Here is a 13048-nt window from a genome sequence, read left to right on the forward strand (position 1 = left end):
TAAGTTATGCTGCTGATGCATTGTCTCGTTTTAAAATGCAGGCATTCAGGTCCCACATCCCAGAAGCAGTGGTGCACCCAACACCTTTTCCAGAACAACTTTGGCAGCTTGGTGCCCCCAGTTATCGGATCTCGTGGCAGCTAGCCTAGCACCTAGGACCAGGAGAGCTTACGAAGGGGCGTTTTGGTCTTTTTGTCAGTTCTTGGGGGATAGTTGGGAGCAAAAGTGGCACGACCCAGGGTCGGTGGTTGCTTATCTTGGTTTTATGAAAGATAAGGGGCGCCCGGTAGCAGGGGCTAGCCATCACATTATGGCCATCTCCTTTTTTGCTAAAGCAAAAGGAAAAGGGGATCCAACAAGGAATTTTGTAATGCGCCAGGCTTTGAAGGGCTGGCAACGCTTGCAAGGGGTGCAGCCTGACGACAGGAGACCAATAGCGTTGGAAACACTAGCTAAATTGTTGGTAGATTGCAGCGGGTTTGTAACTCACCAAGGGAGGTTACTCTGTTTCAAACAGCATTCTGTCTCGCATTCTATGGCGCTTTTAGGGTAGGAGAACTGGTACCAAGGAACAAAAAGGACTGTCAGGAGGGCCTTCAGGTGGAACAAGTAAAAATAAACGGGGACTCCGGCTGATCTCCTTACATAGGTCCAAGACTGATCAGGGAGGAAGGGGTGAGAGCATAGTGCTTCGCAGGGCTAGAGGTAATACATGCTGCCCTGTTGCCAGTCTGGAGACCTTTATGGCACAGCGAAGGTGGGCCACAGCAGGGCCACTTCTGGTACATGGTGACGGGTTACCCCTCACTATCTTTCAGTTCAAAAGAGTCATGGGTTTGGCCATGCAAGTCACTGGTTTAAATTCCGTTAACTTTGGGACCCACTCCTTTAGGATTTGGGTGGCCACTGAGGCAGTAGCAATGGGTCTTAGGGAGGAGCAGGTCAAGAGGATCGGCAGGTGGTCCTCTAACTGCTAGAAGCGCTACGTGCGGCTGCACATGCTTTAGCCCGTTGGTTCTGTTTCATGTTAATTGCAAGTTCTTCATTCTGTGACTCAGAGAGAAGCTTGCACCGGTACACGGTTACATAGTGCTATGTGCTGTTGTGTATGTTTTTAGCCTGGCAGTAGGGCAATGCACTGACGATTGTTCTTTTCACGTTTGCCTGCAGTTTCTTCATCCTGTGACTCAGGGGAGAAGTCTGCATTGGCCCATCATCGCGACAAGAAGAAGTCACCTTGTCACTCAGAGGAACGGCGGTTAACAGTCCAAGAACAAACAGCTCAGGTTATGGCCCAAGTTCACTCTTTGGCCCCAGAACAGCAGAACCTCTGGGTAGTTGGTCACTCATGTGTCCGTCGTTTAAAAAATCTATTTTCAGGGGCCCACGAGGCCAGGGCGCGTAAGTTGGGAGCAAAAAAAGTGTTTCATGGACAGGGTGGACTGTGCATGGGGCAATTCAGGGAGCTGGTGAATCGCGCTTTAAAAAAAAGCATGATAGTGAGGGAATCTGTGGAGAAGGCGGTTGTTGTAGCACCCAGCACCACAAGTGCTAATGCCGGCCATGAGAGAATAAGCCAGTGATGTCTGTCATTGTGCTGTCTGAGGTTGACAGCATACTAATGTGATAGTACTGTAACTTCTAAGTTGGTGTGAAAGGTGTTTGAGTAGCCAAGTTATAATGGTCTGGCAATTTTACACTGACCTTTCGGAGAAAACAATGAATTTGATAAATTGTCCGTGGTACTGTAAGCAGCTCAGCTGTAGTGGTCAAAGGAGCTGCTTGGTTTTGCTCATGAGAATGTGCCACTCTAAGTATCACACTTTTGGTAATTGAATGTTGCTAATAGGTACACTGAAATCATGCAAATGTCACACACACTCAATCTCAAACATTGGCATCAATGGCAAAGCTGTGGATTTACCAAGTCAGGGTCTGCCAGACCCAGATAGTGAGGTGTGGCCCTGAGGAAGAGGACAACTGCATGAGCAACCGCTAAGCGCGTGAATGGAAAGAAGTCGTACGGGGGAAAAGGAACAGCTGCAGGGTTATCAGAGAGCACCCGTTGGGCAGGCACATGAAAGTAGCTGTGGCAGGATAAACAAGCACAGCAAGAGTTGCATGGAGGCATCGGCCAGATAGACCTGGCAGGAGCAAGGACAGCAGCAAAAACTGAAGAAAGGAACCCATCAGTACTACTTCTTGGGAGTTTAAGTCTTAGCTATGCCTTGGGATGATAGAAATGCCTATGAACAGCTCTCTTAGCCAATGCCTAACGCAGCCAAATCTCAGTAGACAGCAACTGAAAGCCCCAGTACCAGCGCCAAAGCCCTTTTCTGTGTATGTATGTATTTCCTGTGTGGTGTGGTGTTTTGTGATGACAATCAATAGTTAAAGCTGTCTGTAGGAGAGACATAAAAATGGACCTTTCTCTCTCTTTCAACCCTTCACATCACAGTAATCTTCAAGAAAAGCGAGACATATTGATTTAGTCAATGGTTATTAAATTTGAGTTGTTATACATAATATATTCTGATAATATCTTTATGTCAGTGTATTATGCTATTAAGATATATAGATACATCATTTATCACCTGTCTCCAGTTTCTTTCCCGGGCTGTGAAGAAACAGACAAACTATCTGTGAAGCAGGAAGTAAACATGTCCCATTTGGATGCTTTTGACTGTTGTATATCTTTTGCTTCTTTAAACCTGAACTACGGTATCAAATTGAGAAATGCATATGGTTAATATTAAAGCAAGTTAAACACTGGAATTCATACAAGACTGACTTGATTCATACTTGATGTATGCAGCTACATGAAGATGCTTTGTAATGCTTGATGTTAAAGAGCTGGAATTTTAATAACTTGCACAACATAGACAAAACACATGGCATGGCATGGTGTAATTTTATAAAATAACATATGAAAACAATAAAAATGTGTTGGACTTTACAGGGTCACTAGTAAAGTGGCACTACATGTACCAAGGGCCTGTAAATTACTACTAGTGGACCTGCAGCCCTTCGGGGTCATAGTTTGTTCCCAGAGGCCCATTGACTGCATTCTGGGGAATTAGTTGCTACTAGTATTGGAAGAGCCAGGAGGAACAGCCACTCAGGATACCCTGAAGGGCTAGGTTTGTGGGGGCACTACTCTCACAGGGAGACTACAGAGGCCCAGATTGCGGAACAGGGGAAGGAAAGGCTCACTCCTGACTCCAGTTCAGCCTCGGGGTACAGACTATGGGTTGGAGTACCCTTGGCAGGATATCAGCCCTGTACTGGTGGGAAGGAGAGTATAAGTAGGGTGCCAAACACTCAGGGATGTTGCCCCACGCTCTGAGAAACCTCAGAGGTCAGAGAACCCTCAAGAGTTGCTAGGAAACTCCTTGCCAGCCCAAAGGCTGGAAATGAAGCCTGCCCAATGTCCTCGCTTGGGCTTCCATCTGGCAGTGGATGACCTCGGCCTGGTTCTTGACAATGACAGCTGTCAGTGACCTCTGTTGGTTGCGGTCCTTATTGTGCAGAAGTTTCCTTGGGTCAGGTACAGATGTCTGATCCAAGGAGCAGAATGGGATACATTACTTTGTTGTTCATGGTCATTCTGCCTGCTTACTGGGATGCATATGTGAAATAGTTCAGCTTAGGAGATGCAAAGATGGGGTGCACAGATGAAGAGAAAGGTTCCCCATGTGTCAGTCCAGCGGCTAAGGAGGGTGTAGAAAGAGGGATCCAACTGAGTTCTGAAGGGTATGGAAATGATAAGTGTCACTGCATAAGATGGCCTTTGTCCAGTTCTATTGTCATAGCAGGGAAGCCCATCAAGGTATTGATTAGTCTACTCTGGCTTTTGGTTGTGGGAAGTTGTTTTGGACTTGGCTCTCTCTGCAGCGTCACTCTTAAACTTTTTGCCTTCACCCCTCCTCTTTTCTGAACCCATTTTTTGTTGGTTTTAGAACCCTGCACACTTTAACCTGTGTTAAAGTTCCTGAACTCTCTCCTTTAAACATAGTAAATTTGGTTTACATACAATTGGCACATTTAATTTACCTGTGAGTCTATAGTAAAGTGGTATTACATGTACCCAGGGCCTGCATATTAAATGCTACTAGTGAGCCTGTAGCACTTATTGTGCCACCCACTTAAGTAACCTTTTTAAACATGTCTCTGGCCTGCCTTTGCAGCCTGTGTGTGCAGCTTTAAACTGCCATTTTGACCAGGGAAACATTTTGACAGACCTTAACATTCTTTTTTAATACATATAAGCCACCCCCAGGATAGGTCTGAAACAGACCTCAGGGCAGGTTGCATTGTATTTAAAAAGTTGGACATGTACTTTTAAGTTTTACATGTGCTGGTAGTTAAAAATGTCTAAAGTTGTTTTTAATTATTTCAAGGTCTACCCAATAAGATAACATTGGGTTACCTTGTTGCACGTAATAAGTGATAACATTTGATTGTGAGCAGGTAGGGAAGTCATGCATGGTGTCTGAGGAAATGTAATTTTAAACCCTCTACAATGGTAAAGTCAGATTTTTAGTCACAATTCAGAAAATGGCACTATTAGAAATTGCCATTTCTTTGTCCTATCCATTTGGTGCCAGCATAAAAAGGATGTGGGGTAGGCCTACATAGGTATGGTAATAAAATATTAATTTACATTTTAAAAACCTAGATATTCACAGAAAAAACAGCTGTTTATGTGATGCTATAGTTAGACAAAAATGTAAACTAGAGGAACTCTAAACCTTCACCGTGCACTGCTTATGACCTCACATAATACATCAATCATGATATGTTCTAAAACCTCATTTCATTTTACTGGTGTTTTCATTGACATTGAACTTCTATAGTTTGGAATTTTAAGGTTTGTGGGGCATCAATGTTGCCTTTAAGGTCTGTGGGCCTTTGAGTCTCATCCTGCCACGTCTTCAGAGCCATTGCGGTGATTGTGCAGCAACCTTCCAGACAAAGAGCATCGTACTGGCTCGGTCGTAAATCACATCCATTGCACGCTACGGTTAGCTTCCGACCGAGATGTACGCAGCGGTTAAGACCCGGAAATGTCTCGGTCGGTGAATCTCACGTAGCTCGCATCGTACTTGCTCGCTCGTACAGCTGTATGAGTCGGCCGGAAAACACGCGTACGGCTGGTAGTTGTTCCGGCCGGATCGTGTTTGGTGCCCTTCCGACCCGGATCGGAATCGGCCCCTAAATGTCCATTGAAGCTAGGTTGGTAATGAAAGTTTGTTGTTCTAAAAACTGGGCCCTGGTTCAAAAATGTTTGGGATGCATTGATTTAGAGTGTGAATAGTCAGTATAGCACTCCGTTCCAAAGTCCAACACTTTCCCCAAAGTGGTTACATTTGGAGTAGGAATGATAAATCTAGACCCCCCACCCCCAACCAAACACATTTTCCAATTAGGTTAGGTTTGGAGTGAGAATCATAAATCTAGAACTCCTTCAACTCCACTAAAGTCCAACATGTTACTTGATGTGATTATGTTTGCTGCGGGCATAGTAAATCTAGAACCCTCAAAGTCCAACACTTTCTCAAAATGTGGTTAAGTTTTGGGGAAGATGTAATAAAATTACCCCACATCCCCAAAGTACAGCACTTTCTCTAATATGGTGAAGTTTGGAGGGGGAATAGTAAATTTAACTCCCCTAAGTCCAGTAGTTACTTTAATGTGGTTATGTATGGAGTGTGAATAGATAATGTAACTTACAAAATGTGCTTTTAATTTGGTTAAATTATTTGGTTTGGAGTTAACACTATTTATTTTAAATTAGTAAATATACAAACTCAATGTAACTTAATATTTCAAATTGTAAACCTTTTTTTAAAGAGACAACAGTTTATTGTAACAAGGTTTCTGTAATATATAACACAATTTTAAAAAATGCTTTAAAAGGTTGTAGTTATGTAAATATGCATTAATTTGCATAAATATTTTCATGCACATTTCCATGTATACATTTGTTAACATTTTTGACACACAATATTAAAACATTTTGTTTTATGTTTTAGTTTTTCTATTTTTATACATACAAATTAATGTAACTACATATTTTCAAATATTTTAGAGTATTTTGTGAATATAATTGCATTTTTATATACAACATTATTTTCCATATATTTATGTTTTAAACACGTTGTACATTTTTAAAAAATATACACATTTTTTGCATTTATTTATTGCTTGGTTTAATATAGAAAGAGAGTTTTTTCCTTTCCATTTTTCTGCCTTTGTTTAGCTACTTGCTTTAATTTGTAGTCCAATTTCATCGTTTTTGGGCACTGATGACTTTGCAGGTTAGCGGTTCCTCATTGCTCTTCTCCGTTAAAGGTAAGTTTAATTTTATATCTATTTTCTATAGTTACAATGACTAGGTGAGGTGGCAGATTGACATGAAGGCTAGTATTTGTATGTCAATGTATTTTGTAGGTTATAGCTACTGTAGGTTATGCCATAGTGGTTTAATGTGCATGCAGTAGGCCTAATACTGTCTTTTCTGCATATGTATTTTCATTGTAAGAAAGTATGCTATATTTTAATCTAATTTTACGTATTTTGACTTGTGGGTTTGTATTTAAGTGGAATATATTTGTATTGAGCATGGGTATCTTCTTGTTTTCTTTTGGATCACTGACACAGTATCGAAACCATAAATATTGTGATACTAAAAGATTGTGTCAAAAATATTGATTGCGAAATTACAGTTTTTCTATATAGGGGCTCATTATGATGTCGGATGGAAAGCCTCCGCCTGACATTGGGACTCTTCTGACCTATTCAATCGTTTACACTCCGACCGCATGATTACGATGTTCTCTGTCGCAATGTAAACCGGTTGGTCATTCTGACACGGTTCCGACCGACTTGCTGAGTATTCCTGTTGGTTGGAACCGCACCGTAACCCCCTATGGACGGTGTTTCCGCCGTTGGGATTATGATGTTGGTTTCCAAGAGCCTTTCCGCTTCGGCCTTTCCGACATGGAAAGGCTGTCAGAGACTGGCTGTGGGGTCCCTGGCATGGCCCCCTAGCACCCGTGGCCTACGGTGTTGGCCAAGGGGATGCCTAATGTAAGCCCCTGTAAAACCCTGCACTGTGTGGCAGGCACCATGGGGTGCCTGCGACAGGGTGCAGGGTTTTACACACACACACACACACCATTTCCCATAGGATCCTGTGTTACGGCCGGTTCTCGGGTGTAACACGAGCTCCTGTAGGAAACAACGGGAACCTGACCGAACGGTGTTGGGTCGCATCGTAATATGGCGGTTGGAACCGCTGAACGCAAGTCGGTTGGTCGCAAAACGGAGACGGGCGGGGGCTTTCTGCCCAACATCGTAATGACCCCCAAAATGGTAAGTACAAAAAAATTGGTAAAAAAATATTGTTACACACTGATATCGGAAAATATATACAAAAATACAGTTTGTACCCATGTATTATATATACATATTTTAACACAGAACGTTAATATAATGTAAATTAAAATGTTTAAATAATATTTATAAATATTTATAAATATTTACTAAATTAAAGAAATACACAAATACATGGATCAAAAAGTGTGTTTATACACACATATATAATATAAAACGAAATCTCTCTCGCTTCAGAGGGGACCTGCATTCGTAGGAGAAGTAGTGTCTAATCATCAATTTCACCAAGCAGAATGGAAATCCGATCACCAATGTTTCTCGAGACCAGGAAACGTTTTACTTCATACATCACACGAAGACTCGTTTCGGCTAACAGATAGCCTTTCTCAATTCAAATCGCCATTTTTTCAAACCGCTGACTTATGTGCTCTTAATATACAATTAGTTTGCTGAACATAGAAAACATACTCTCGATTTGTCCTCGTTTGATTAAACCGTAATTAATTCAAAAAGTTCCTTAAAATATCTTTTGCATTCATTCAATGATTCATCACATTTTAGGTTAATGCTTTTTTCCCCTTTATAATTGAATTAATATTTCAATGTTCGTTTCGAGGGGAATCCACAAACTGATTTTAATCACAGTTCGAGCACAGCAGTAACTTTTTACCTTGCTATGTTCATATTAGCCCTCTTCCCATTTTTCCTGCTAGGTTCATCTAATAAAACACATGTTCTCCATCCTCAACACTAGGCTAATGTCCCGATCCCCTTCCCTGGAAAACCGTGCACAAATTTAAGTAATTTTCTTGGCCTCTTTCAGGAAGACCAGGTATGGATTATTGCCGGGTCTGGTGGCTCAGTGGTCTATGCAAGGTCCTATGTTAGACCTCATGGTCGCAGGTTCAAATTCCGGCATGTCCACTCAGCCTTTCATCCATCTGAGGTCGATAAATGTAGTACCATTGAGTTGAGTAACAATAAACATCTGTTATTCAGCGCCAAGATACCCCAGTTGGGGTGAACGCGCACTTTACAAATACACATGTTATATTATGTTATGAGCAACTTATTCCTTATCACAGCTTTATTACATTAACACTTCCCTGTCTTGGGGCTAGTCAGCTATGTAACTCCCACAGCCAAACAAGTTGCGGTTTATATATATTTATTTTACCTTCACACAGAAAACTAAAAGTACAACAAATACACTGCAACATTTAAAAAAATATTTCCAATTTAATTGTACATAAAAAGGAAACAATACATAAACATAAGTTTTACTAAAAATATCTTTAAAATTATATAAATGTATATTTATAAAAAATATAAAATTAAATACACAAACACATAATAATAATATATATTAACCCAATATTAATTCAAAAATAAAACTCTATAAATAATAAATAAACTATTCCCACTGCAATGTACACAACAGTAGAGAAAGTGTTAAACCCAAGAAGGGTGACATTTAAAATTCCCAATCCAGTCTGTGCCACAGTAGTAAAAGCATTGGTCTTAGGAGGGGTAAAATGTACTATTTCCACTCCAGTCTGTGCAACAGTAGGAAAAGCATTGGAGTGCGCAGTAGCACAATTTACTATTCCCAATCTAGTTGGTGCAACAGTAGGGAAAGTGTTGAACTCAGGAGGGGTATAATTTACTCTTACCACTCCAGTCTGTGAAACAGTAGGGAAAGCATTGGACTGAGGAGGGGTTACAATTACTATTACCACTTCAGTTTTTACAACAGTAGGGAAAGTGTTGGCTTGCAGAGGGGCAAAATGTACTATTCCCTCCTCAATCTGTGCAACTATAAGGAAAGCGTTGGACTCAGTAGGGGTAAAAATGACTAGTCCCACTCCAATCAGTGCAACAGTACGGAAAGAGTTGGACTCAGGAGGGGTAAAATGTACTATTCCCGATCCAATTTGTGCAACAATAGGAAAAGGGTTGGACTCAGGATGAGTAAAAATACTATTCCCACTCCAATAGGTGCAACAGTAGGGAAAATGTTGGACTCAGGAGGGTTAAAAATGACTATTCCCACTCTAGTCAGTGCAACAGTAGAAAGAGAGTAGTTCACTTAAAAAAATAACATATTTTAACAACTCTATTAAATAACAAAAATATAAATATTCAAATTTAAAAATCAAGGGCTTGATTACAATGTTAGTCGGACTGCCACCGACAGACCAACGGTGGTGTTCCAACCGACTGACAGCCCTTCGGTCCGAGTGCCGCATTATGATGCTGGTGGTTGGACCCTATACGGTTGTAGTCCACACTGCCACCTCCACCAGGATCTCAGATCCTGATAAGGTGGCGGTCGGAGTCTCGGCCCTTAATAACGACAGTGCTAAGTCAGGCATCACCGCCGGTATTTGTATATCCCTTACCGACAGCCTGCTAATGGCGGGTTACACCGCCATGTACAGGCTGTCAGTAGGGGATATGGGGGGCAAAGTGCAGTGCCCCCAATCACGTCCATGCACCGTGTGCCATACACCACATGGTGCATTGCAGAAGGTCCATGAACGTGCAAGAAATGATCCTTTCATGGCGACTTAAGCTGCGGCTCTTTTCCTTGGCCGCAGCACAAGCCGTCATGAAAAGGAGCACTTTGCGACCGCCGTCCCGGTGGTTGCATCTTGATACGGCAGTTGGAACGCTGCCTGCTTGTGGGGCGGTTTCATGACAATCCCGCTTTGTGGCGGCGATGTGAACACCCAACATAAGGCCCTATTATGATGTGGGTAGGAAGTCGGAGCCCTCCTGTCCACATCGTACACTGCTGTAGGGATTCCTTTCCAACCGAGCCATTCCAATGGGCTCGGTCGGCATGGATCCGATTTGTTGTTCCAGATGGCTTCTGACGGGCTCGGAGAGGCCCTCGACCATCCTGAAACCCTTCAGTGCTCCCACGACCGGTTCTTTCCGGCTGAGGGAGTATGATGGCAGTTTTCTACTGCCTTTCTGTGCCGCCCTTTCTGACACAGAAAGGCACTAGGAAACTATCTTTGGGGGCCCCCAGCGGGGCTCCCATTGGTGCGAGGCTGCTGAATGGTGCCCCCCTGTTAGTCCCTGCACCCGGTGGAGAGATGAACTGCACCTCTGCACTTGAAGATGCAAGCATGCATCCCCCTGCGGAATGACCGAACAGGGTTTGGTTGCATCCTACTTGCAGGTCTGGAACCGATGACAAGAGATTGTACGGTTCCAGTTCCATCAGAATTGGACCCTATATATCTAAACATTTATAAAAATGTCATATTTATTTAAATGTTTAATTATTATTATAAATTCAAACAAATAATACTAATGTTATGAAAATAGCACACTATGGGGTCCTTTAACCACCCTAGCAGTGCTGGGACCGGCTGCTAGTGGGGCGGCAGTCCAGCACCGGCAATTAGGATGCAACCGCCATCATGGCCGTCGTATCCCACATATTCAACATTGCGGTGGGCAGTGCTGTAAGCAGCACCCGCCACAATGTTGAATGTGCATGTTGTGCATTCGCGGTGCCTGTCACCTTGTGCATGCTAATGTATGGGGGTACCATGGGTACCCCCCAAGTGCAGCCCCCCACCCCCCCACCCTCCCAGGGGCCCACAACGGGCCCCCAAAGTAAAAACCACATGCTTTTCCATGGCGGAGGCACACATCATATTATGGATGGCGGTGCCTGCAAGGCACTGCCACCATATTATGGACCTTTTCCGCCCTGTAGGCAATTGTGACGATTGCCTACGGGCGGAAAAGTGGCGAACGGTCTTTCCGTCTGCCGCAGTACCCCCGCCATGCAAATGGCGGAGGTAAAAGGCCGTCCGGCGGGGTGTTTTGGCGAGTGGATCGCCACCGCCGGTTGGGCTGTGGCGATCCACCCGCCATGCTATTAAGCCCCTATATTCTCACAATCATAACAACCAACAAATAAAATGTAATTGGAATTAAAAAGCATACCACAATTAACATATAACACAATAAATAACACAATCTTCAATAAATTAATAAATATTTTAAAATGTATTACTACTTAAATACCTTCTCATCCTATACCTCTACAACATAAACCACACACACTTAAAATATAACTTAACAAATATGATAATTTCATAATTTACATATTTATTAATTAAATATTAATAACAAATTAATAATTATCAATACATTATTTCTTAATTAACTTCATACCCTGTATTCCTGAAAAACCCAACAATCCACACCCACAATATATCTTTACAAAGTATAAAGATTTCACAATTTATATAATTATCAATTAAACAATTAATAATAATTAACTAACAAATTAATTATATTTATTTAACTAACCACCTTTTACACCTACAAACCTAACAACCCGCACCAGATATGGAAATTAAAAAAAATAGCTTAAGCACACAATTTACATAATTAATGATGAATTAAATAATTATAACTAACATTAATTAATAATTATTATAATTAATTATGTTCCCACCCTTTACCCCTACAAAACACAACCTGCAACAAAACTAAAAACTCAAAATATTATTAATTACACAATTTACATAATTATATGTCAATAAAATATTTAACAATAATTGTAAAGTAATTATTAATTAATTTACTTCGCACCCTGCAATCCACTACGACTCTAAAAATGACAAAAAATTAATTACATTTAAAAACATCTAAAAATGTAAAAAGTATCTTAAAAAACTTTAACAATAATTATACAAAACAATTTATAACATATACTATTAAAATATATGCTAAAATACATAAAAATATTTTAAAAGGATATTATCAATGATATTTTTGAAAATGATATTAAAAACAGATATTTTTAATATCGATGTTAACAACATAGATATTTTTAGTAAACAACATTAGGAACACAGATATCTTTGAAATCAATATTACTTACATCAGGAAATCATTATTCTTGTCAACGACATCTTGATATTTGTGGATCATGGTATTAAAAACTCGATATTTCTGCATCTCAATATTTGTTACTCAATATTTTGTCTCAGTACTTTTTTTTTAAATGTGTTTTTATTGAAACTGAACCTCTGTGTCTGCATCATGGATTTGTTTACTTCTTATTTTTAAAAGTAAAACAGCTTGGATTTACCCATTAATATATTTTATTTTTCCTTGTTTTGGGCATTTTCTCTGGAGTGGTGTTTGTCTAATATTTTTTAGATTTTGGGTGGCTTCGCTGGATTTTAGATCATTGTATTGGATCGATTATATTTTGTATTTCTATTTTTGTATTTTCTGGGCACTATTTTGTGAACTTTTTCATTATTGTGGGTTTTCTTGGAAGTTCTATTCTTGTCAGAGGTCTTTACCTACAGAGTTATGAGTAATTCTACTTGTCATAGCATTTATTTGTTGAGTAGTCATTTTGAATTATATTGGGATGATTCATATTTTGCAATTCTGTGTGATAATATTGTGTTATATGATGTACTGTCTTTGATCTACATGTGCATTATATCACGTATGTCACTTTTGGGGTTTTTGGAGAAAAGTTTATTTATTATAAATAATACTTTTTATGATTTTTTAACCATTCTGCAATAATGTTTCTATTTATTAATGTACGCTTTGGTTGTTTAATTTTTTTAAGATGGATTTTATTTTGATTTAATTT

General features: G+C 40.5%; 1 protein-coding gene across 1 annotated transcript in view; it reads right to left on the reverse strand.

The window, feature by feature from the left end:
* Window positions 1–2590: 2590 nt before the first annotated feature.
* Window positions 2591–13048, reverse strand: part of HFM1 (helicase for meiosis 1) — a 3754865-nt gene continuing 3744407 nt past the window's right edge. The window contains exon 37 of the mRNA XM_085599940.1: window positions 2591–2716. Within this exon, the coding sequence (XP_085456066.1) occupies window positions 2591–2716 (126 nt within the window). The remainder of the gene's footprint in view (window positions 2717–13048) is intronic.

The sequence above is a fragment of the Triturus cristatus genome, chromosome 4_2 (genome assembly GCF_964204655.1).
Source record: "Triturus cristatus chromosome 4_2, aTriCri1.1, whole genome shotgun sequence".
Lineage (NCBI taxonomy): Eukaryota > Metazoa > Chordata > Amphibia > Caudata > Salamandridae > Triturus > Triturus cristatus.